Below are 21,588 nucleotides of genomic sequence, written 5' to 3'. Positions count from 1 at the left end.
ATTCTCGCACTTGTCAGTCATTGTCTGCCAGTGTTGTATGTGAGCTTCACGCAGAAATTCTTTCCATTTGCTATCGGAGTCAGCTTGTATCTTCGCTTTTTCTGCCAGAATATTCTTCTTATGTACTTGATGAGCAACTGTACCTAACTCAGCTACTCCGATATGATTCATTCTCATTAAATGTTTATGATTGATAGGTTTCAATACTGTTCTGCCTTTCATTACTGTTGTTGGACAAACAAGCCAGTCGCTACCTCCTCCCTTCATCGGGGGTTCGAGGCCAGCGAGTACTTTATATCGCGGGCCCATCGACTTGAAGTACACAGCTGCAAGTGCCGGAGACATCTTTTCCCTCATCATGCTCTGCGACGGTACTTGATCATGTTCGAGGTAAAACTTTCGCAAGTTATAGTTGTCACTGAACTTGGACATCGCAAATATCTGTTTAGTATATTTTTATAAATAACATAAAAATAAATATCAAAATAAAAAACATACAAATATAAAATGGTCTACTGACAACTTCCCTGTCATTTATTACTTTGACAAGTTACAAATCATTTTCTAGTTAATCCAAGAAGGTAGGCTACATCTTAAAAACTATATTAAATGTATTTTTATTATTTTAAGGAAACTTAATGCAACTATTACTTAATAAGGAATGATTAAGTCGATTTAAGGCCATGGGTTACCTCTAGGGATAACAACATTGTACTCGGGTGCTATAGAAACAAGCTGGTCATCGACTTCGGATGCAGTTGCCAAAATAACTTACAGGCAAGTAAAATTGTCTCTCGATAGGTAATACAAAACTTTGCGATCCATATTTTGAAATGACTAAAACCAGACTTCCATGTTAAAAAAAAAACTGCGAGATAACAACTTAAATCTTTATTAGAATTAAATTAAAATAATAAGAAAAAACTTAAGCAATCTTCAAAACTTACCCTCTTTTAAACTTAATAAAAAATAAATTAAATAAATAGTTTTAGAATATCATCCTAAACTATTAAAACGAACAATCCTTTTTGTTGAAAATCTCAGCCAGGTCTGGCATGTCTTCTACGATATTCCTCAGGGAAAGTATTCGGTCAGTAACGAACGAGCTCTGGTTTTTGTCTAAGTACCCGGTCGTCGAGCTCTCTACTACTCTGAACTCATCCTTAGTGCTGATGGGCGACACGAATCCTGTGGGGTCAGTCGTAAGGTCACTAAATATCTTGTCGAACTCGGCATCGTCGTAGCAAGTGCACAACAACACCAGCTCTATGTCCTCGCACTGTGTGCTTACGTCCCTGGTCCTGGATGGAACAGATGGCACAGAGGGCGGCGTCGATTGATTCCTTGCTGCTTTAACTAACATCTTCAGTTCTGCGACTGAACACATTTCATATTTAAGTAACTCGGGTTGATCGAACTTTGATCTCTGCTGCATATACGGTGGCAAATTAGCAGATAAATGCTTCATGGCCTTCTTGGTACAATTGCACTTTTTAGCTTCGACATAATCAAAATAACTCTCCCATTTAGGTTGTCTAGAATGTATCAGTTCTACGCTTCTTGAAATGTGTACGGGCCTCTTAACTGATTCTTTAGAAGACACCGTCTCTAAATGAGATTGGTGACCATCGATGTATGGGTTGTAGCATGGTGCGCATAAACATGAAGAATCGTGAAAGTCATGTTTGATTGGTAATTCTCTTATGTTAGCTTTTTCTTGTTGCAAAACTTGAAGCAAAGAACTTTCTAATTTGATATCCAACAACTGTGTTGAGGAGGTATACTTCACTGGTACATAATGTGGATAAACGTTATCATCTACAAAATCAGCATCGTCACCTTTTACGCCATGAATATATTGTTTAATTTTAGCATTGAACTGTTCAAAGGTATCGCATGCTGCGTACATGCACCGCTTGTTTACAACAATCACGGGCATTTGCGATACGCTGGTAGCAGATCGTTGAGGACATAGCTTTTCATCAATGTCAGCTTTGTAACCTCTGTCACAGAAGAGATAGAAAGGCTGAGGTCTGGGTATTGGAGTGTGAAATTCTTCTGGTTCTACTTCTATGATGCTTTCAGCAGTCGGCTTTTCTAAAACTTGACTAAGTTGTATCAACATCAATTTTTCCATGTTTAAAAAAAACTCTGCATAATCAGGTAGTGAACTCAGACAGTAAGACACGAAAACCTGAAACTTCTTTATGACGTGGCATATTTTCTTCTGCCAGACCGTTACTACCTCTTTTCTTTTCGCTTCCTTCTGTGCTGCGAGATATATATCAAAATTTATAAGCGCCAACTTTTCATCCAGTGCTCTTACTGCTTTTCTATGCTTGGTTTGTAATGTTTCTATTTCTTTAGCACATTCATCCCGCTCTTTTAAAGCAACATATACTTGACAAGCAAGCTTTTGGCATTCAAGGTATCTCCTTAAATTTTCAATAGCTAAATGTTTATCTACTTTAAGGTCATGTAAATTATCGCCCATTGCCGTCCGCAGCACTTCTATGTTATGAATGAATTCATTTTTGAGTCTATTCTTTGCTCCTTCAAGTTTTTCGGCATATTTGTTGTAGAGACGAGTGGCTTGCACTTTCAAAGCTTCTGCGTAGTGTATCTCCATCTGGCGGATCGCTGCCTCTCTAGTTTTTTGGATCTCTGATACCGCTGCTTCGTGGAACAGTAACTCAAATTTTCCTAATGATTCTCTATACAATTGTGTAAAATATTCAAAACCGTTCATAATACGCTCGGTGTTTTTCTTCTGCGCCTCAGTGGCAGTTGTTTCGGCTATTGCATTACACTGCAGTTCAACGTCATTTCTGTGATTAATATCACATTCGAGCATCGCTTCTTCTTTCTCTACTTCCAATAATTTTCGATGTTTTTTGAACACATGCGACCCTAGCAGCTCGATGCCCTTGTGGTTTAACAGGGACAGCAACTCCTTATTGGTGGGCTTCAATACATTCCGCCCTTGGAGTAGCTCCTGCGGGGGGACGTACCAGTCCCCGCCGCCTCCCCTGAGCGACGGCTCCAGGCCCGCGATTACTTTTTGCTTGGGTGTCATCGTCTTGAAATAAACAGCTGCAAGATTCTCGGACATTTTCTTCTTCATAACGCTCATAGTCGGTACCGTGTCCGTTCGTAGATAGCATTTTCTTAAATGATAGTTTTCACTCAAATTCATTATGAATATTTATTAAATAATATTTCTATACAATTCCTTGATATACTTATTACAAAACTTACTTTGTGACCATATGTTGCCTAGCAACGTACTGTCAGCTTCATGGTATCACAACCATTCCCAAAAAAGTATTTACTCATTGAAATTAATCTTTAAAATCCTTAAAAAAAAACAAAATATTTTTATTTCAAGCTTGGTTTAATTTAAAAGTAATTTCAATTCTTAGATGCTAATATGATTCATAGTAATTTTGTGGCTGGATGATGACTATTATAATTAGGGTTAGATCTTAATACATTATGTAGGATAATTTAGCATCCCTATTTATAGCAGTAGCCTCCCTATTTATCAATGCTTATCGATATATGCTTCTCTCCTACTAGTCGCAGCGTGATGGTTTACAGCCTAAAGCCTTCCTCGATGAATGGTCTATTCAACACAAAAATATTTTTTCAATTTGAACCAGTAGTTTCTGAGATTAGCGCGATCTAGCGCTTTATATATTAGTATAGATATCAATTGGAACTTGCAGACTTACAGGGTGGTGACCAAGGTACCTATACAACTCAGGTCGACACAAATAGTGTTTGTAGGCATGGATATCTCTTGAAAATCTCTTAAATGATGGAACAGTTTTCTCACGAGTATTTATCAGGATGGCCCGACTACCTTAGCACCTCAATGAAATACCTCATGAGTTGACCCAGAGGTGGAATCGCGAGTCGACCCAGTATCACGATAGTTACTATAAAAATATCTCTTCTCCCCATATTACATTCTATAGCTGTTTTATTATGTTTTATGTTCAAGTCCAACAATAAGGTACTTTGGAAAGCAATAATACAAAAGTAAAAGTCAAAAATAATTTTTATTTTTACAAAATTATAAATACTTTTTTTCACTTAATTATTAAATTCAGTTCTGCTTACAACTAAGTAACTTCACCAACAGCCATCTGTTGTAACAGGGTCATCACGTGACAGAATCTCTCTTTGATCTCGGTGTGGGTGCGGTGCGGGAGCAGCTCCCGGATGCGCCCGAACACTTGCTCCGAGCTGGTCTCCCCCTTCAGGACCTGCAGCATGGTCTTGTCCTCATCCCTCGTCCAGCTACCCTTCTCTATCTTTTTGGTTTCTATCGTAACAGCAGTTTCTATCTTCGGTTGCTTAGCCTTCGAGCACTCTTCTTTCTTCTGAAACGAGTTCGTTTTACTGTCTTTCCTCTCCCGTTTCTGTTCAGTTTTGTTCTCTGGATCCTTTTTGTATTTGGTTTTATTGTTCGTTTGCGCTTTCCGGTTGGATTTGGGGCTCATTATGTTGACGGCGCAGTCTTTGTGTTTGGTGTTATCGTTGACGTCCTTGACGTTTTTCGTGGGAGACTTAGCGAGTTTTTTGGGTTTTTTAGGTGGGATCTTGGGGTTGTTCTTGGCGGTTCGTTTGGGCGAGGCCCGTTCCTCCTCGGAGTCGGGCGGGGAGAGGTGCGCGTGTGTGGGCGCGAGGCGGCGCGCCTGCACCCGGTAGGGCTCCTTGCTGTAGGGGAACGTCACGCTGGCCGAGCGCAGCAGCCGCCCGTGCTGCAGGAACACGCGCCCGTGCAGGTACTGCCGGCAGGAGAGGACGTTACTTACACATGAACATCTCAAAACACAGTAGCACCACATTTAGTACAACTATTATAGTATATTATTCTTATTTTTTATGTAAAAATAGTATAACATCATAGCCAAGCCACATACTCACCACTGTGTCTAAGCTCTCTTTCGCGTTGAGTTTCTTCTTGTTATCGCTCTCCTCCTCCACCTCCCACACGTCATACCCCTTGTCATTGGTTAGAAAGCTCTCGTTTATAATATCCGTGCCCGTCTCGTACGCACTGCCGACACAAACAAATAAGGGCTATTTTCGCGTAACATTATTTTAAGATTTAAGGTTATCTGTGATTTGAAATTTCGGATAGTGAAGTATCCATATCCATAGTAGTTTGTCAAGCAGTGAGACATATATACGCTGGTATTATTATGATTGAAAAAAAAACTAGAAAGTTTTAGGTTAAGAAAAATTCAAGGTGCTTAAATGCAATGGTAGTAATTATTAACGCCAAAAACAACGCTACTATTGCTTAATCGAGAAATACATTATTGGACAGAAATAGATACAATTCTTAAAAAAGCTATTCGATATTTGTAAAAGAAGCGTTCGTTGTTTACCTGTCAGGCGGCCTCTCATCGGGGAACAGCGACTTGAACATAGTAATGAGGTTGGGGTTGGACCGTAAGTGCGGCAACACGCGCGCGCGCATCTCCGCGCTGTTGCCGCTGTTGATGCCGCTCGTCAGCGCGCGCAACACCTTGCGCAGGACCGTCGGCTTGCGAGCGAACGTACTCTAATAAACGAATATTATGATTAAGTAACATCATGTATAAATGATACAAAGGCGGCTGTTGTTGATGAAAACAATGTTGAACAGGACTCGATAAAGAGAGAAGGCTAAGAGGCCCTTAATTTTGGAGTGAGAAATACTATAATAATGAAAGGACTACTTCTTTCAAATTCCTGTTTGTAAATTCTTGTATAATGGTTTGCAGAAAAGAGGTAGTGTCAAATATTTTAAATCTCATAATTTTTCAATTGACCGTTTTGTGCTAATACTAATGAAAAAGAATCCAGAAAAAAGCATCTGGCATGAGAGGAAATTAATTAACCATATTTTAGGCAAAAACTTATTTTAGGATAATTATTATTGATTGAGGCAACATTTTTGCATGATTTGCGTTTTGATTACCTTGATAAACACAACTAAAAACTACCACTAAAATAATGTAAATTTTTCCTTTTACAGAAAATGTTGAGGTTTATTTAATCTTAATTCTTGAATAAATTTCTTATATACATGAGAAATTTTCTATAGGTAGTAGTTTGCTTTTATAGTAATTGATTTAACATTTGGCTAATCTCCAAATATCGAGGTGAATATGGATGTATTAGTAGACAATAATATTACTAATTAGTCATAGACCAGACTGTAAACATAAATCATTAGTGTTCTACTAATAAATAACAGGTCTTATTTCTGATATACCACAAAATTTAAATCAAACAACTATTAAGTAAAATAAAGTAAGTAATTCTGTTTTATAAAATTACTGTTTAAAATAAACTTATTCTAAAGCACTTCAAATTGCCAGCAAACAAAAGGCAAAACCTAGAATTACCATAACTAAAAACTAAAATAAACATTACACTACATTCAACATCATAGATAAACATATGGAAAAGACTATATTCTTCGCTATGCAACATGCTAATATTACATTACAAACTTACTTGCAAGAGTTCTATGAAACCAGTCATTTGCACTAACATGAAATGGTCCATAAAACGGCCGACCTGTGCAGCCTGTCCCGGCTTCAAGAACAATAAGAATTCTTCCACTATATCCTTGTGATCGGTACCAAATAGTTCCTCTATCTTCTTATACAAATCTACAGGAGTCTCTTTAGAAGGGTCAAATACTTTTAAGATATTTTGAAACTGAACAAATTTGTTAGTAGGCACAGATGTGTTTGAGGAAAATCTTGATTGTACTTTTGTGTAATAGGATCTAACTAAAGCTGAAAAAAAGAGAAACAACAAAAGTTAGTATATTGATTATGTACATGATTTATCTTTATGTCAAATGGAAATAAGTAACAAATAGAAAATTAGCTAGTGGTGTTTTAAACAAAATTTCTAATGAATTCCATTTCAGATAAAAATACAGTTTCTCTTGTTGTTTATATAGTTATTAACCTAATCATTTTGTGGCATTTTGTTTGCTGATGAATATATTACTTATTGAAAAGATGACAAGGCCTATATGCCATGGGAAATTATTTCTAAGAGAAGTTCTGCGCTTGAGGATGACTTTTAGAACTATGTAATGAACAATAACAATAGCTATAATAAAAATAACACAGAAATACCAAATGGTGAAAAGACAACAAATACAGTTGTCTAATTAAGTTTTCTTTAAGAATACATATAGAATTAATAATTATTTATATAATTATGTAAGTGTAAATGGTGCTAAAAATGTCACTTTCATGTTTACCTGTCTCTAAAACATTGTCATCAAATTTAGGCGGATCAACTTTTTTCTTAGCACTTGTTTTGCTCTTAGTTTCCTTTGGTGCTACTCTCGCAACCTCCTGCGCAACCTTCGGTGGTGGCGGCTGAAACAATAACAACATTATAAGGTCATGTAAATAGATCATTTACGATATAAATATGGCGACACATGTATTAGCAATCTCTCGTGTAGTAATAACACTGCTTTTCAGTTGCAATCCAATGGTTTACTCTATAAACATTATCCAAGACTTTCTATGAATAGCTCTAAATGATAATTTTGACCTACAACATATGATATCTGACAGAATTAAGATAAATTCATCAGCAATGTTCACTGACTCACCTCTGGCTTGATAATAGGTTTCGAAAAGGAATTTTGACTGAAGAAGCTTGTGCTTGGCTCAATTTTGTTCCCGAAAGCATCTTGACTCTCCCTGGTAAACAGAACAGGCATAGAAGGCAGCATCTGGAAGATCTACGATCTGCTCGCGCGAGGGATATTATGACTGCGCCACGGGTACCCAGACTCTTCACATGATATTAGCACACAAACGAAACACAGCAAATACACAATTAGAACGTCACAATAAATAAAAAGAATTCACGAATTAACTGATGTGTAAATCATTATTGTTTTGAATTTATCCAAACAACACAAGCCATCGAAAGAATGGAAACATTTTTGACAGATCGAGGACGCGAAATCGGGCGGGCGGAGCGCGCGCACGTTTCATTTTATGAAATTCTTAGAAAACTTTACTAATTTATTTTAACTTTAATTTATAGTGAAATATGATGCAGACAAAACATTAAACATTCCTAAACAATAAGAACTATATTTTCTTTATTTTACGGTTTCCAAACACCCGTAAACTTACCGTATCCTACTATTTCAACAGGATAAAGTTTTACGGCTCTAGCTGCACGCAACGTAGTTTCGCTCTTTACTTTTCTTCTTTAATAATTAATTTAGATAAAATTTTGTATTAAGAAGTTTTGATACAGCTAAAAGTAAGATGAGTGGGTTAAATAAAGTCGAAATAGTTTATTTTGAAGAGTATAAATATATGTACATATCAGGACAAAGTTCCTTTCTAAAATTAAAATTAGGCAGGTGGGTAAGTAACTAGTATCGCACGGGTTGTGCCGCAACTAAGCATGATTAATGATATCTACTAATCGTACTTATGATTTTTATCTTTAAACACATTTCATGTAGAGGTTTGCCATCATAACTTGGATTTTAGTCCTACACCCGATTATTTAATACGAAAATATTGAAGAATTGATTAGAAGGTAGGACTTAGAAACAAACAATAGGTAATTTAAATGTTTCATGAAACATTAGACTGTTTTTCTGACTTGTAAAGTGATCTTATTTTTATATTATCATCTCATATTCATCTCAATGGATACTTGAGTTTTGTAGTCGGTAGGTATACAAATACATATTAAAATTAATGTATGCTATGTCGAGACTGATATTTTTTTGTTACCTACTTACACAAAATATAAAAAAGGATAGTTATCTACCGTTGCGATGATGGTGTCAACTCCTGCTGAATGTCGGGTCGTTGATTTGATTCCCAGGTCGCAAAATGCGACATTTTGTTGAAAGATGTGGCCATATTATAAATATATAAGTGAATATATTGAAGTTTTATTCTATTATCATTATAAATCGTATTATGAAATCGGTATCTGAGTATCTAACAACGTTTGAATAAAGAAGAAAAAAAAAATTGGTGCGGGTTATCATTTAATAGGCATGTGAATAAACTTAGACTTATCAAGTTAAGAAACACTAGTGCGTGATGAATTGCTATGCATTCCCGCGCACCGACTAAATACGGGCGACGGCGATTAATTAGTAAGAGTCTGACACTACCCGGTTCCTACCCAGAGAAGGTAGATGTATATGTATAATGTAGTTTCAGCAGAGACAGAGTTATTAAAAATATTATTTTCTTAGTCCTGGAGTAGTCTTTATGGACTTTGATGATGAGTTCTGCCGGCTAGAACCACCGGACTGCTTCTGGCCCCTGTTTTCTGGAGGGCATGGATAATGAAATGAAAGTGAACGTAATAGTTTAAAGAAAGAGTATGCAATCGAATAAGTATTAGTAAGTTTATAATGTGATAAAGACGATAAAGTCCAACCTTACCATTTGTTGGTACCTATTAGTGTAATGTCTTAGTCCTAACCGATTCCGTCAACGGAGGCCAGTGATTCAAGACACCAGCCAGCTAAGCTAGATATATTACACACCTACTTAAAATACGTGCACTCCCTGCCTTATTAATCCCATAGCCCTGATGTTACGGGTATCCGATATCAAGACACCCATTATAACGTGCCATTCGAAAGAAAGACGCTATGATAAGAATTTTACCCAACATACGCAACATTTCAAAAGTCGGTGTTCGCCTTGGGATCGAACTTGAGACCATTTACTTTGCAGTTCTACGTTCCTAGCTTTCTACCTATGAACTATTACCACATCAAAATCCAAAGTGGCGTACTTAGGTCTCTAGTCCAGTAGTAAGTAGATATTTAAATTAGAAAATTACTAGTACACGTTCTGATTCAGCAGCTTGCTATATTCCCACGTTTTACACGTAGGCAGTCTCTAAATAGTTAATGTATTTCGTCGTGAACAAATTGAAGTCATTTTAGGCAGTTGTAACCTCTCACAGAAAAACAAAGAACAAAGTATTTTGATAAGTTTTTTTTTCTTTTTGTTTTTTTTTTATTAATAAAGTTACAATAGAGCACGGTAAATGCGCATTAATACTGGAGTACAAAAGACGCTTACGCAGAAAAATTACGACAGTTTAATTCGTAACTTGATAATTATTTCTTCAGGACATACGATTCCGTCAGAAAACTATCTTTTGAATCTAATATATTGGTATTGATAAAGCTCGTTCAATCGTTGTTGTGTCAACCGTTGTCTGGTTACCACATCGATTTTATTACTTTCAAACAGTGAGGTGTAGAGTGCAGACTTCCCTCGTAAAATTGCGTCGTGAAAATTCGAATTTATTTTAAAAAGTTATGCTGATTAGTTGATAGTGACTTTAGAATATTTTTAAACATGGCCGCTATATTACCCACGGGATTGAGGAATGGGGTAAGTAGAAACTGAGTAGTAAGAAAATGTATTTTTTTAAAAGTGTTAATAACTGAATTTGAATGTAAGGTAATTGTGTTGTGTGCTCGATATCGTTTCTTTGTTTTTGTTTTGCGTTCTTAAAGTATTGTTTTATTGTTACGAGATTATCTCTTAATTGTTTTTTTTTATTCGTTAGTGCATTCGCGCTAATTTTTGTGATACAGATTCCGTAAAATCTTTCAGTTGTGTCCATAAATGTTTAGTAAAGACAATTATGATTCATAGAGACTCACTGCTTCCTGAAAACTATAGATATTAGAACAGATATATTTTTCATAGGTATGTTATTATTGTATTCTAATCTAATAACAGATTGTATCTGCTCCTTAGTAATTAATTATCTTTTTCCGCGTACCGCCAAAACAAAGACTAAAATTGATACAAAGGCAAAGTAGCTCTACTTTATCTATTTTTACTATTTATTTTATTTCGTGACTATTTAATTTTTATTTATAAAAGTAATTAGATTTTTAGAAGTTACATAAATTGGCAGTACTTTATGTGAGGTGAGGTACTTAATATCTTATTATTAATTACCGGAATTGTTTAATTGTACGAGTGTTAAGCGTGTTATGTAGTGATTCGTATACAGCCTTGTAACAAGGATGCCAAGAAACGTGGTTTCCTGTAGTCAGTGTTGGCGGACAACGACCTGTTTTCATTGTTTGTTTTAATTTCGAAAAATCCCCATGTTTAATAAAATAAAATAAAACTTATTGGCCCTTTGTATGTCTTAAATTTACCGTAAAATACTTAAGTGAGAGAAAAATAATCTGGGTTTCATGTGTTTGGAATCCTACCCCAATATTGTCCTGATAGGTGAGGGAGAATATCTTCTCTCCAGCCGGTATTGTAAAAGCAAAACAATTGTTTTTAATAAGTCCTGTGTTCTGTTTAACTTAATAGGATTTTACAATTCCTAATATTCCAGAGGAATTATATCTTGTCACATATCACATACCGTGCAAGCGTTGATTTCAAATTAAATTGATCATTAAACAAAGCTTCGAAAGGTCAAAGTATTTAACACGCAGCCGAGAATTTCAAATATAGAAAACAATACGCGAGTAGATAATAATTTTGTAATCCATAAATCGATTTCACAGAACAACTCGATTATACCTAATAATAATCGATATCCTTTGGAATATAAGATTACCTAATTAGATGTATAGAGAGTTTCTAAAGTCTTTAGTGGATATTGAACAGTGATGATCGAATGTATCTAAGTACTAAGGTTTTCTGGCCTTGTTTAAAGGAAGTATCAAATAATTTACGGTTTCTTACAATCGTGGCTTGGATCAGTAGGCATCGGACCGCGATCCCGGTTGCACTTCAAAATTGATCGTTTTGTGTTGAGTTGCTTTTTAATGAAAATGGAGGAGGGTACCGAGGGAGGCAAGGAGAACGGTACCAGTGATAATGGTAACTGTGATGAGCTGGTCACCAAGGAACAGGATGCACCCACTGATATCGTGTGCGATGAAGTAAATGTTTTTATTTTTTTAAACTAGTTTAAATAACACTTTTTGTGATATTAGGTCCGGTTTGAGGTCGCGCTAGATTTAATGAATTTGTAAAAAATAATTCGCGAAAATTTTTACTCTCATTTAAGATTATTTGTGATAAGGCCGCCATTGTACCCTTACAGTGCCTTACACTGATGTTATAAAATTCATATTCTTTACTATTCTAATTCCAACTGTGTTTACAGTACTTTCATAAAATAAGTTTGCATGTTCAGAAATCGATCCTATTAATGACCTTGTACAGAAGGCACTGCGGTCCTTGCACTTTGAAATTTGTTTACAAAAAGGGTCATTTTATGAGTCATAACAATTTTATAAAAGTAGTCTTTTGTTTATACTATCTTACGTTCAATCTTGAGAAACGAGGTTGGAAATAAAAGTTTTGTTTTTAATATCCTGTCACGTAAACTCAAAATACTGTCATGGATTTTAAATCCAGCTGATTCAGTTGAAAAGTCGCAATCTCGGAGTCGTTTATGAAAACGATTGACACATTAAGGTATTTCATCCTGGTTTCGCGGGGTTTTAAAAAATTCAAGTCACATACACAAAGACACCCAAGCCGAGGACAAGTAGTCGTGGTTTACACAAACGCATCCTACGGTTGGATCAACCCGCGAGCTACGTGCCGCTCAGTGAGTTTGGCGTGGATTTCACACTTTTCACGGAGCAGAACATGAAACTGAAGCGAATTATTATCTATACTTACTTTTTGTCATAGATTTTTTTAAGATCCATTTTCGTTCTTGCAATTTGTAACCCATATTTAGTACAAGTTATAAATTAAATTCACAAGACAAAAGTTAGCCTAAGTAGTTTATTTCTCCATTCTTTGAAAACAACCAGTTAAAAAGTCACGTCAGTAAATTGGTCGCCACCTTTTGTTCTGAAAGACGGTTAACAAACAGCAATACACTGACAAACAAACACTTTCCCATTTACCTATAGCGCAAACAGCAAAAAAAAACATTTATCTTTCAAATTTTCCAGGTCAAAGGTCTGGACGCGAACCGCTATGCCACGAAGAAGACAGTGGCGCAGGGCATGCTGGACATCGCCCTGCTGACGTCCAACGCGTCCCAGCTCAAATACGTCCTACAAGTGGGGCCCAAGCACGAGTTCTACACGCTATTGGTGGTCCTCATATCAATATCTATAGTTCTACAGGTGAGGTTTTTTAGCATTTCGTAATGTAATTTTACAGAAACTGCTAAGGTGATTTGAACAAGTGTAAGAAATGGGGACACCAGTCCGGGATGGTGAAAAGAATAAGGGAAAGCAGATGACGAGCTGTGTACCGAAAACCATAAGTATTACCAATAATTTTCGTAATCGCAAAACAATACCAGATGGTTCTTTACTTTTTAAGGAAAGATAGTTAATAAAGGCAACATGGTAACAATCACCACAGGCTACCAATTCTTTCGAAGTGATATGCAATAAATAATTATCTTAGCGAACTGCTCGTGTACTCCTCAAGCGTCATAAAGGCTCTGTAGGTGGCGATGGGGTTCGTGCTCCTCTCCCTGAACCTGTGGAGGGACTGCTGGTTCCACCGGCCGCGCCATCGCACGTCCGCCCTCAATATCAACTATGGGACCACCGCTACAGCGTTTGTCGTCACTGTGCTTAACGTCCTCGTGTCAGCCTTTGACTCTTCGCTAGCTAGATATTTGGACGTAGATTAAGTACTTTCGTTTTGGGTCATATGCCAGTCCTTACAGCATACAGTGTGCGTGTAAGACCTGTAGTTTTGAGGTTTGTAAGCGTATTTCTGCACGCAAAATCGTAGATCGTCTTTTGTCAACCTGCTCCATATTGCCGCTCACATTTCTCAGTACGAGAGAAGCATATTGCACGTATTATGGCAGTATCGCCTTTATTAGTTTGTAAGAATTTCATTTCTAGAACATTGTGTTGCAAATTTACTAGTAAGACAGTCAGAAAATAGGCGTTTATGGATATGCTTTGATATGTAACACAGAACTAATGGCCAAACTCTGATCTGAAGCGAAAATAAATTATTAATCATAGGTACTTATTTTAGATGTAAAAGGTTAAGTGATTTAAAATTAACTGTATTTCTTTATAGTCTATGTATTTGCAACATTGTATCAAAGCCAGTAAGTTTTACTTAATTAAATTCAGCCATTCTTTGTCATAAACAATGAGATTCATTCAGCGTAAAATATGCGCAATGGAAAATGGCAAAGATATTCTTTGTATGCCAATGTAGGCACGTTTCAATAAACACGCATGCCTATAGTATAAGTGTTGTCGTATTTACATTTTTGTAACCAATCCTGCAACAATTTTGCAAGTAAAAATGTGGATACCTAATCTAAGTAACAATAGATAAGAAAAAAAAAACTAGCTTGTTGACGTTGCCGACATTTTTCTTTCCTTTGGAGAGCCTTTCATATATCTTTTGTTTTAGCTACTCGTTGGATTGTTATTCGTGATAATCGGTGGCTTGGACCTCAACGATCACGAAGACCAACCTTCAGCGGTCATACTTAATGATATCATTGTCATATTCATATTTGTCATATCCGTCATCAACATTGTCAACTCCGCTTTCGGCCTAGAGTATTCGAATAATCCTTTAATTTTAGAACGTCTTGAAAATATAAATAATCAGTATTTGAGGAAGGGTAATCTTACAGCAGTTTAAAATTAAGAATTTGTTTAAAATTCTTAAGGATTCAGCCTGTCTCCAAGTCACTTTTTAAAAGATATTTAAATGATGTGTTAATAGAAACCGTTTAAATGTATGGAAATGAAGTTTCGTATGTCACATGACTTAGAGCTGTCATTTTTGTATTTTCGAGCGTTTTCTATCACCGATTACGATTGTCAATTGGCTAAGGGGCCATAGAAAATAGTATTATTATTTACAGTATTATTTTATGATAAATAAATGTCTAACTGTCAATTTGTATTACCATTCCATCTCACCGTGACAGAGTCAGCATGACACTTAAAAGTGTCTTCTGACTAAGTGACGTTGGGGAATACGGTGATAAAACTACTTAATTAATTATCCCGCATTGCGGATAGGAAATAAATACTCTCAATTATGTGACATTGAGCAATAACCTTTTGTACCTATCTGTTTGTTAAAGTAGGTCATGAGCCTAGGTTCGAAGTAAAATTTGCAAAATTGGAGGCAACTAAAAGAAAATTCTACAAAAAGTAGGTAATTTATTGCAGTTTTTTATTGTGACAGTGCTCTTTACGGCGCAGCACGGCATCTCTAAAACACAACTGCAAATACTGCAATAGACCCCCTAAATGTTGCAAAAGGCAAAATGTTTTCATTGCATATTTTGCAATTGCATTAGGTGATTAATTATTATAAGATTCACGGAGTACAGACACTAGATAATCGCCAAAGTGTGTAGACCTACTTTAAAAACTATTAAAGTAGAGTTAAGTTATAATTAAAATTATGATTGATGTACTCAATTAATCCTAATTACTGCTAATCTACCTGCTACTATATACCTGCTAATCTGTATTTCGTACGGTAATTAATTAATAATATGAATCATTAGTCCTGAATACATGAATTGTTTACTACTTTATTTCTAAACAATATAGGATAATTATGTCTTTGTATGTCAAAGTGCTGAAAACCTCCTCAATTTAAATGATCGGTAGATAGAAGAAGGATGCCATAGAAAGAATGCACACGAGTCCACGACGTCGTCGATTGTCCTTTGTTTTTCGTCTTATCAGTCCTAGTTGCCTTAGGATTCTAGAATTACGGATTCACATGGAAAGGCATTTTATGAATGTGAATGTGACAGTAAAAATAATCCAGGGCCTTTATTTGTATTCTGTAACATTTAGGTTTTTACATCTAATAACAAAAATTAACTTTCTTTTGTTAACAAATATTTTTGCTTACTGCAGGCAAGCGCGGGAGTTCTGGCCCTAATAATTTCGTTTCTGGACGGCCAGCACAAACATAAGAAGTTAGCCGACTGGCTGTATCACACGTCAGTTGGGATGATGACCATGGTAGTGTTCTGTGACGTCATCAAAATGACCTTCGGCCTTGACCCCGCGCTTTCCCTGCAAGACTATCTTGGGAATAACACTTCGGGCTTATATGACACTTTTTTCAAAATAGGAGCAGTGTAATGTTGGGATCATTGTTTTTTGCATTGTGTATTTAGTTCAAATTCTATTTAACATACCTACTTATTTCTCTGTGTATAATGGAATAGGTATAAAATAGGTACCGTACAGAATAATCTACCTGTTTGCGTAATATTGAAATTCGTCCACCTTTTTTTTATACTTTGCAGTTTTTATTTTTTTTAATTTAACCGCCATAGCTTGGTCATCGCTTCAGCATTGCGTTTAATTTTTCCTACCAGCAGATTGTTCATTGTTTTAAATGTGCGTTTTGTTTATTTTTTCTTTTATTTTCGTGCTGTCATTTTATGTTTTATTATTTTGCTTTTTTATCCATAGGTTATGTCAGCGGTAGTAGCGGTCATCCTGAGTTTTATTTTCAACATTAATCGTCAAAACGATCATCGGAAAGCAGAATTATTAAATAATATAAGTTTGATATTCAAAGTATTTAGTATCACTGTAAACATTATTATAAGCATATTTTACTCAATGCAGATAGATAGTGATGCACGTCTATTGTCATTATAAAATCACTTCTTTTTTTCTAATCACTCAAATTAATTATTCATTGAAAACATTCGTCAGTTATATTTACAATCAAAATCTTTAGTTAAATCATGTATAACCAATTCTTACAATAGTTATTAAGAAGCATATATTCGTGTAGACAATAAGGTTCTCATTAAAGATAATAATAGGTATATACAAAAAAAAACATACAATTTAATACTCTGTTTAAAAGATATTCATTGTGAACTGATAATAAGTAAATATCACTATGTAAGAAAATATTATTTTATACCTAAGCATGCATGTAACTCAATAAATATAAATATATTATAGAGTTTGTTTTTTTAAGAATACCTACATAGTGATACGTTGTTACGTTGTGAAAACGGATTATAATTGGTCCACAGTTGTGTGAAGGAACATTTGCTTACATGTAAGTTGGTAACTTGGGGTACCAGTATCCAGCAGCGTCCAACAAAAGCTATTCAACTGTCGCATCTTATATTATTAAAATTATATATTAAAAAAAAGTGTCTATGGGAGAATAACAAACCCGACTTTATACTAAAGATGTAATTAATTAATTATATTCACAAAAGACTTCGACTCTCTCTTCAAGGTAGATTCATCATTGTAATCATAGTAGCGTTAAGTCTCCCACAGTCGTCTGGCTGCTTGTGAAAGGTAGTAATAGAAGAACACATCGCTTTTCTCAAAAAACATCATCATCGGCCTAGTCTTTTCCCAAATATGTTGGGGTCGGCTTCCAGTCTAACCGGATTCAGCTAAGTACCCGGATTATAGCTTAGCCACTAGTTTATTTGATTCACTAAATGATATTATAAGATAGTACAATAGTAAGTTATTGTCATATTTTTTTTATAGTTAGATGCACCTTTCATACCTCATATTTTATACAACATTATTTTATTTTAGAACGAAAAAACAGCTGTCAATGAAGTCAAAATGACAACATGTCAGTGTCAGATTTCATATTTTATCTCTTTCTAGCGAAGTCAGCTGAAACGAATGAATTTGTTTATTCTTGGTAATCACAGCAATTATAATTTTAAATTAAATACACAAAAACTCGCGGTTCTACAGAGCTGCAAATAATTATTAACCTAGAAACTATTGTCCTTCATTGTCTATAGTTAACTTGACTACAAAAAACGAGAGGCGAGGTTATCGCGCCGCGCAGAGTGTAACAAGTTATAGCTACGACCATTACTTTTACTTGTGGAGCCAGTCAGTTGGTTTTGTGCCGTGATATTGGTCAGACGTAAACATGGCAAGCGGAAAGATCGTTGTGTATGGCGGGCGCGGCGCTCTCGGAGCTGCGGTCGTTAACCACTTTAAATCAGCAAACTGGTGGGTCGCCAACATTGACATGAACCCTAACGATAAAGCTGACTTCAACATTACGGTACCTAAAGACTCTTCATGGATCCAACAAGAGGAACATGTTGTTAACGAGCTAGCCAGCGCCCTGCAAGGTCAAAAAGTGAACGCGGTTATTTGTGTGGCCGGCGGCTGGGCCGGCGGAAACGCGGCTAAGGACCTTAGCAAGCAAGCGGATCTAATGTGGCGTCAGTCCGTGTGGAGTTCCTCTATCGCTGCTACAGTTGCCTCCAAATACCTCACTGCTGGAGGCCTGCTGGCTCTGACTGGTGCCAAAGCCGCCTTAGAAGGTACCCCTGGTATGATTGGTTACGGCATGGCTAAGGCTGCTGTCCATCAGCTCACAAAATCACTAGGTGCTAAGGATTCTGGTTTACCAGAGGGCTCTCTGGCAGTGGCAATACTCCCTGTGACACTGGACACTGAGATGAACAGAAAATGGATGCCCAAAGCTGACTTCGGTACTTGGACACCACTCACATATGTTGCCCAGCTCTTTGACAAGTGGATCAAGGGTGAAGAGCGTCCCCCCTCTGGGAGCCTGGTGGCCCTCGTCACTAAGGAGAGTGTCACTGACCTGATTGTCGAGTAAACTTGCCCAATATTACTATAAGAGGATGAAATATCTCAAATAAATATAGTTAATTAGTATAAAATTTAAGTTATTGTTCTGTTTTAACCGTACTTAAATGAGTTTAATTCATATCAGTTGTTTTGTTTCATTGTTTTTATATTCGGAAGTATTGTGCAATGACCACAAATGGGTTAATTATACTGTAAAAGTTTATCACAAATATAATAAAACAGTTTGTTGATATTATTGCATTTGTTACATTTATTTTTAATAATAAAAGACAATAAGTCTCAAAGTGTATGTGTGGTAGAAAGTCATGTATAACATGTGAAATGTATCAGTGTATAATCAATGTGATATGTAACTATTTAAAAATATGATATTAAATGTTGAAGCAATGAACTTGTTTTTTAATTAAGTCTGATGTAACAGTTCTTTACTGATAAGCGAGGTCAGATGGAACAAGTTATCTGTTAGTCAATTGAATTCTTACAAACTTGATAATAATTGATAATTAAAGTTAAAGAATGGTGTATGCATGTTCTATTGTGATTAGGTGTTATTCAAGACTTAATTTGTGATTTAAATTTAATGACACAGCCATTCATTACTTGGTATCTTTTTTTGACAATTAATTATAATTACCTGATTGTTACTGACTAACATTTACATAGAAGTTTAAAATCCGTACTAAAATAATGCAATTGTGAGCGATTTTTTTACGAATTAACAACTTATCATTCTAATTGTTATTTCAACAACAGAAATATATGTTCACTCGTAGGTACTGTACTATAATGAAAGAAGGTAATTTATACCCCAGGCTCCGTATTTTTTTATTTAGAACTATAATAGTATTTTTTTATAAAAACTTCTCACGCCTAAGTATTTCATCCTTATGTAGCGGTCATGCAGAAAACCTCCCAGACTCTGGACGAGCATTCGTAAATTCCACAAAAGCTTGTCGATAGAACTTGGGCTTGGCATGGTGACCAAAACAAAGTTTTATAAAGTTTGGTTTTTTATATATTTGGGTATCGAAATACGTAGGTAAGTCAAGTAAATCCCTCAATACTCAGAACTTAAACTATAGTGATTCAGCTTGTTGCAGGTATTTCCCATAGAGACACAAGTTTGTTTTTCCTGTTACGGATCGGTGTCGGTAGATATACTTATTACGGAACTAGTTATTAATATTGATTTTAGTTAAAGTATGTTAAAGTTTTCCATTAAACGGAGGCTTCGTGGAGCTTGGAGGACGGATAAAATCTCCGTCAACCAAAAACTAAGGATTAACTTTGACGACCTCCGTGGTCGAGTGGCGTACGCACCGGTTTCAAGGTGTCGCTAGCTCCGAGGTCCCGGATTCGATCCCCGGTCGGGTCAATGTAAAAATTCACATTTCTACATTGTGTCGGGTCTGGGTGTTTGTGGTACCTTCGTTGTATCTGAATTCCATAACACAAGTGCTTCAGCAACTTACTTTGGGTTCAGAACAATGTATGTGATGTTGTCCGCATTTATATATATATATAAAAAAAAAATAGTAAGCTCTGAGCCGGGCATTTCGACTGATAAAATAATTACAGAAAAACTGGTTTTGCAATAGTTAAGTAACGCATATTAAGATACTATGTCGAAATTAAATACCCGTTTCGTGGATGTTGCCTTTAAAAAATCATAGAACGAGATGTTTGCCCTTGCTATCTTGTCCTTCTTCATCCTCTAGGACGACAAGTGACGCTACATTTTCATTGGAACACCTGAGTTAATTCAGAAGTTAGCGGCCCCCATATCTTTTTTTAAATTCCTTTAGTGATATGCGTGAACTAACAAATATACTTCATAATACCACAGCAATAAAACTCGGGCGTTTTCGCGGTCAGTGTCCTAAAATATTTATGTAAGTAACTTACCTACAAGTTTTGAATGTTACATAAACGATTCGGTAATACTCAGTGATACAGATTCAGTTTAAATTCAGTGCGGTAAAACGACTTTCACTTTCAAGCCCAGTTTATTTGGAAAGTTAGCACTTTGTCGATCTTATTATTTAGCTAACTGCCTTATTAGTGTGAAGTAGACCATTTGAGAGAATAAAATGGTTGTGTATAGACAAAGAAATAAAACATAAATTGCTTTAGTTGAATCTGTAGGTGCTTTAGTGCCGAGTAGTAGAAACAATTTTGCAAATAAATTTAATTTTTGGTACCTACTGACTACTCTTGACCGATTCCGGCCACGATGGTAGAGCCCCAAACAACAGCCTTCTCAATGCGCAAGATATTATATCTATATAATAATTCAAAGTAAGGAAACACTGGCACACTCTTTATTTCCTTAGTTTCATAAAAATCACCCATGTCCTTTCCTAAACCATTGTGAACAATCCCGTTGCCCCGGCAGATCATCAGCCATAATGGACTCCACTAAGCTTGCTGTTAACGATCGCGCCGTCCGACACGGGCCTGTTCCTGATCAGTACCCATCTTGAGCTACCCCCCCCTCAGAGCCCGCAGATCTGCACGTATGGTGGCCGGTCGTCATTACGGGGCTCCCAACACCCGGAGCGTCTCTCAAGGCGGCTGGGTTGCAAGGCTTTGCGTGATCAGCTGCTGCTTCTTTTGCAAGCATGACTGCTTCGCCAGAGAAGGCTTCTGCATTCCATTCCCTCTAGGACCAGATCATCGATAGTACCAGGGCCGGACGCGAGAAGTCTCCGCCGCCGATCGTCGCTACGAGAACTTAAAACGCACATAACATTCGGTAAGTCAATTCGGGCCACGAGATTGAACTCAAAACCTTTGGCAGTCCTCAGGATTTACTTCCTAACTAGGCTATCACGTATTGGTATAAAATCTATCGCAGTGAATGATCAAAAGAATAACTCAGCTAATCTTTCGTTAGGTGGGAAATAGAAATAAAACTTCATCTACGATCATAT

General features: G+C 36.3%; 4 protein-coding genes across 5 annotated transcripts; 2 read left to right on the top strand and 2 right to left on the bottom strand.

The window, feature by feature from the left end:
• Positions 1-929: 929 nt before the first annotated feature.
• LOC113505385 lies at positions 930-3,305 on the bottom strand. Its single transcript, XM_026888059.1, has one exon. It carries the CDS (start codon positions 3,194-3,196, stop codon positions 1,010-1,012), a length of 2,187 nt encoding a protein of 728 aa, XP_026743860.1. The 5' UTR covers positions 3,197-3,305; the 3' UTR covers positions 930-1,009.
• A 740-nt stretch (positions 3,306-4,045) lies between these two features.
• On the bottom strand, positions 4,046-8,045 carry LOC113505377. Its single transcript, XM_026888046.1, has 6 exons — positions 7,649-8,045; positions 7,286-7,406; positions 6,520-6,806; positions 5,403-5,578; positions 4,936-5,068; positions 4,046-4,796 (listed from the first exon to the last, which is right to left on the bottom strand). Exons 1-6 carry the CDS (start codon positions 7,769-7,771, stop codon positions 4,128-4,130), a joined length of 1,509 nt encoding a protein of 502 aa, XP_026743847.1. The 5' UTR covers positions 7,772-8,045; the 3' UTR covers positions 4,046-4,127.
• Positions 8,046-10,595: 2,550 nt separating this feature from the next.
• On the top strand, positions 10,596-17,004 carry LOC113505364 (ninjurin-2). Of its 2 annotated transcripts, none has more exons than XM_026888034.1 (3): positions 10,596-11,968; positions 13,001-13,177; positions 14,448-16,451. In XM_026888034.1, exons 1-3 carry the CDS (start codon positions 11,852-11,854, stop codon positions 14,682-14,684), a joined length of 531 nt encoding a protein of 176 aa, XP_026743835.1. In that variant the 5' UTR covers positions 10,596-11,851; the 3' UTR covers positions 14,685-16,451. The 2 variants fall into 2 exon arrangements, with proteins under 2 accessions (XP_026743835.1, XP_026743828.1); XM_026888027.1 differs by lacking the exon at positions 14,448-16,451 and adding an exon at positions 16,496-17,004 and having other exon boundaries at positions 11,439-11,968.
• A 699-nt stretch (positions 17,005-17,703) lies between these two features.
• LOC113505357 (dihydropteridine reductase) lies at positions 17,704-19,046 on the top strand. The gene has a single exon (XM_026888015.1). The coding sequence runs from the start codon at positions 17,958-17,960 to the stop codon at positions 18,660-18,662; it is 705 nt and encodes a 234-aa protein (XP_026743816.1). The 5' UTR covers positions 17,704-17,957; the 3' UTR covers positions 18,663-19,046.
• The last annotated feature ends 2,542 nt before the right edge of the window (positions 19,047-21,588 follow it).

The sequence above is a fragment of the Trichoplusia ni genome, chromosome 2, assembly GCF_003590095.1.
Source record: "Trichoplusia ni isolate ovarian cell line Hi5 chromosome 2, tn1, whole genome shotgun sequence".
In the NCBI taxonomy this organism is placed as follows: Eukaryota; Metazoa; Arthropoda; class Insecta; order Lepidoptera; family Noctuidae; genus Trichoplusia; species Trichoplusia ni.
Note: the sequence above shows the minus strand (reverse complement) of the source record. Positions and strands in the feature narration are given on the sequence as shown.

Coding starts and splice junctions, on each gene's coding strand:
- LOC113505385 (XM_026888059.1), bottom strand. CDS start 3,196: ATGAATTTGAGTGAAAACTATCATTTAAGAAAATGCTATCTACGAACG.
- LOC113505377 (XM_026888046.1), bottom strand. CDS start 7,771: ATGCTGCCTTCTATGCCTGTTCTGTTTACCAGGGAGAGTCAAGATGCT. Junction 5,579..6,519: donor GTTTCATAGAACTCTTGCAA/GTAAGTTTGTAA, acceptor TTCGTTTATTAG/AGTACGTTCGCTCGCAAGCC. Junction 5,069..5,402: donor GATGAGAGGCCGCCTGACAG/GTAAACAACGAA, acceptor TTGTGTCGGCAG/TGCGTACGAGACGGGCACGG.
- LOC113505364 (XM_026888034.1), top strand. CDS start 11,852: ATGAAAATGGAGGAGGGTACCGAGGGAGGCAAGGAGAACGGTACCAGT. Junction 11,969..13,000: donor CTGATATCGTGTGCGATGAA/GTAAATGTTTTT, acceptor CAAATTTTCCAG/GTCAAAGGTCTGGACGCGAA. Junction 13,178..14,447: donor CAATATCTATAGTTCTACAG/GTGAGGTTTTTT, acceptor CTTTTGTTTTAG/CTACTCGTTGGATTGTTATT.
- LOC113505357 (XM_026888015.1), top strand. CDS start 17,958: ATGGCAAGCGGAAAGATCGTTGTGTATGGCGGGCGCGGCGCTCTCGGA.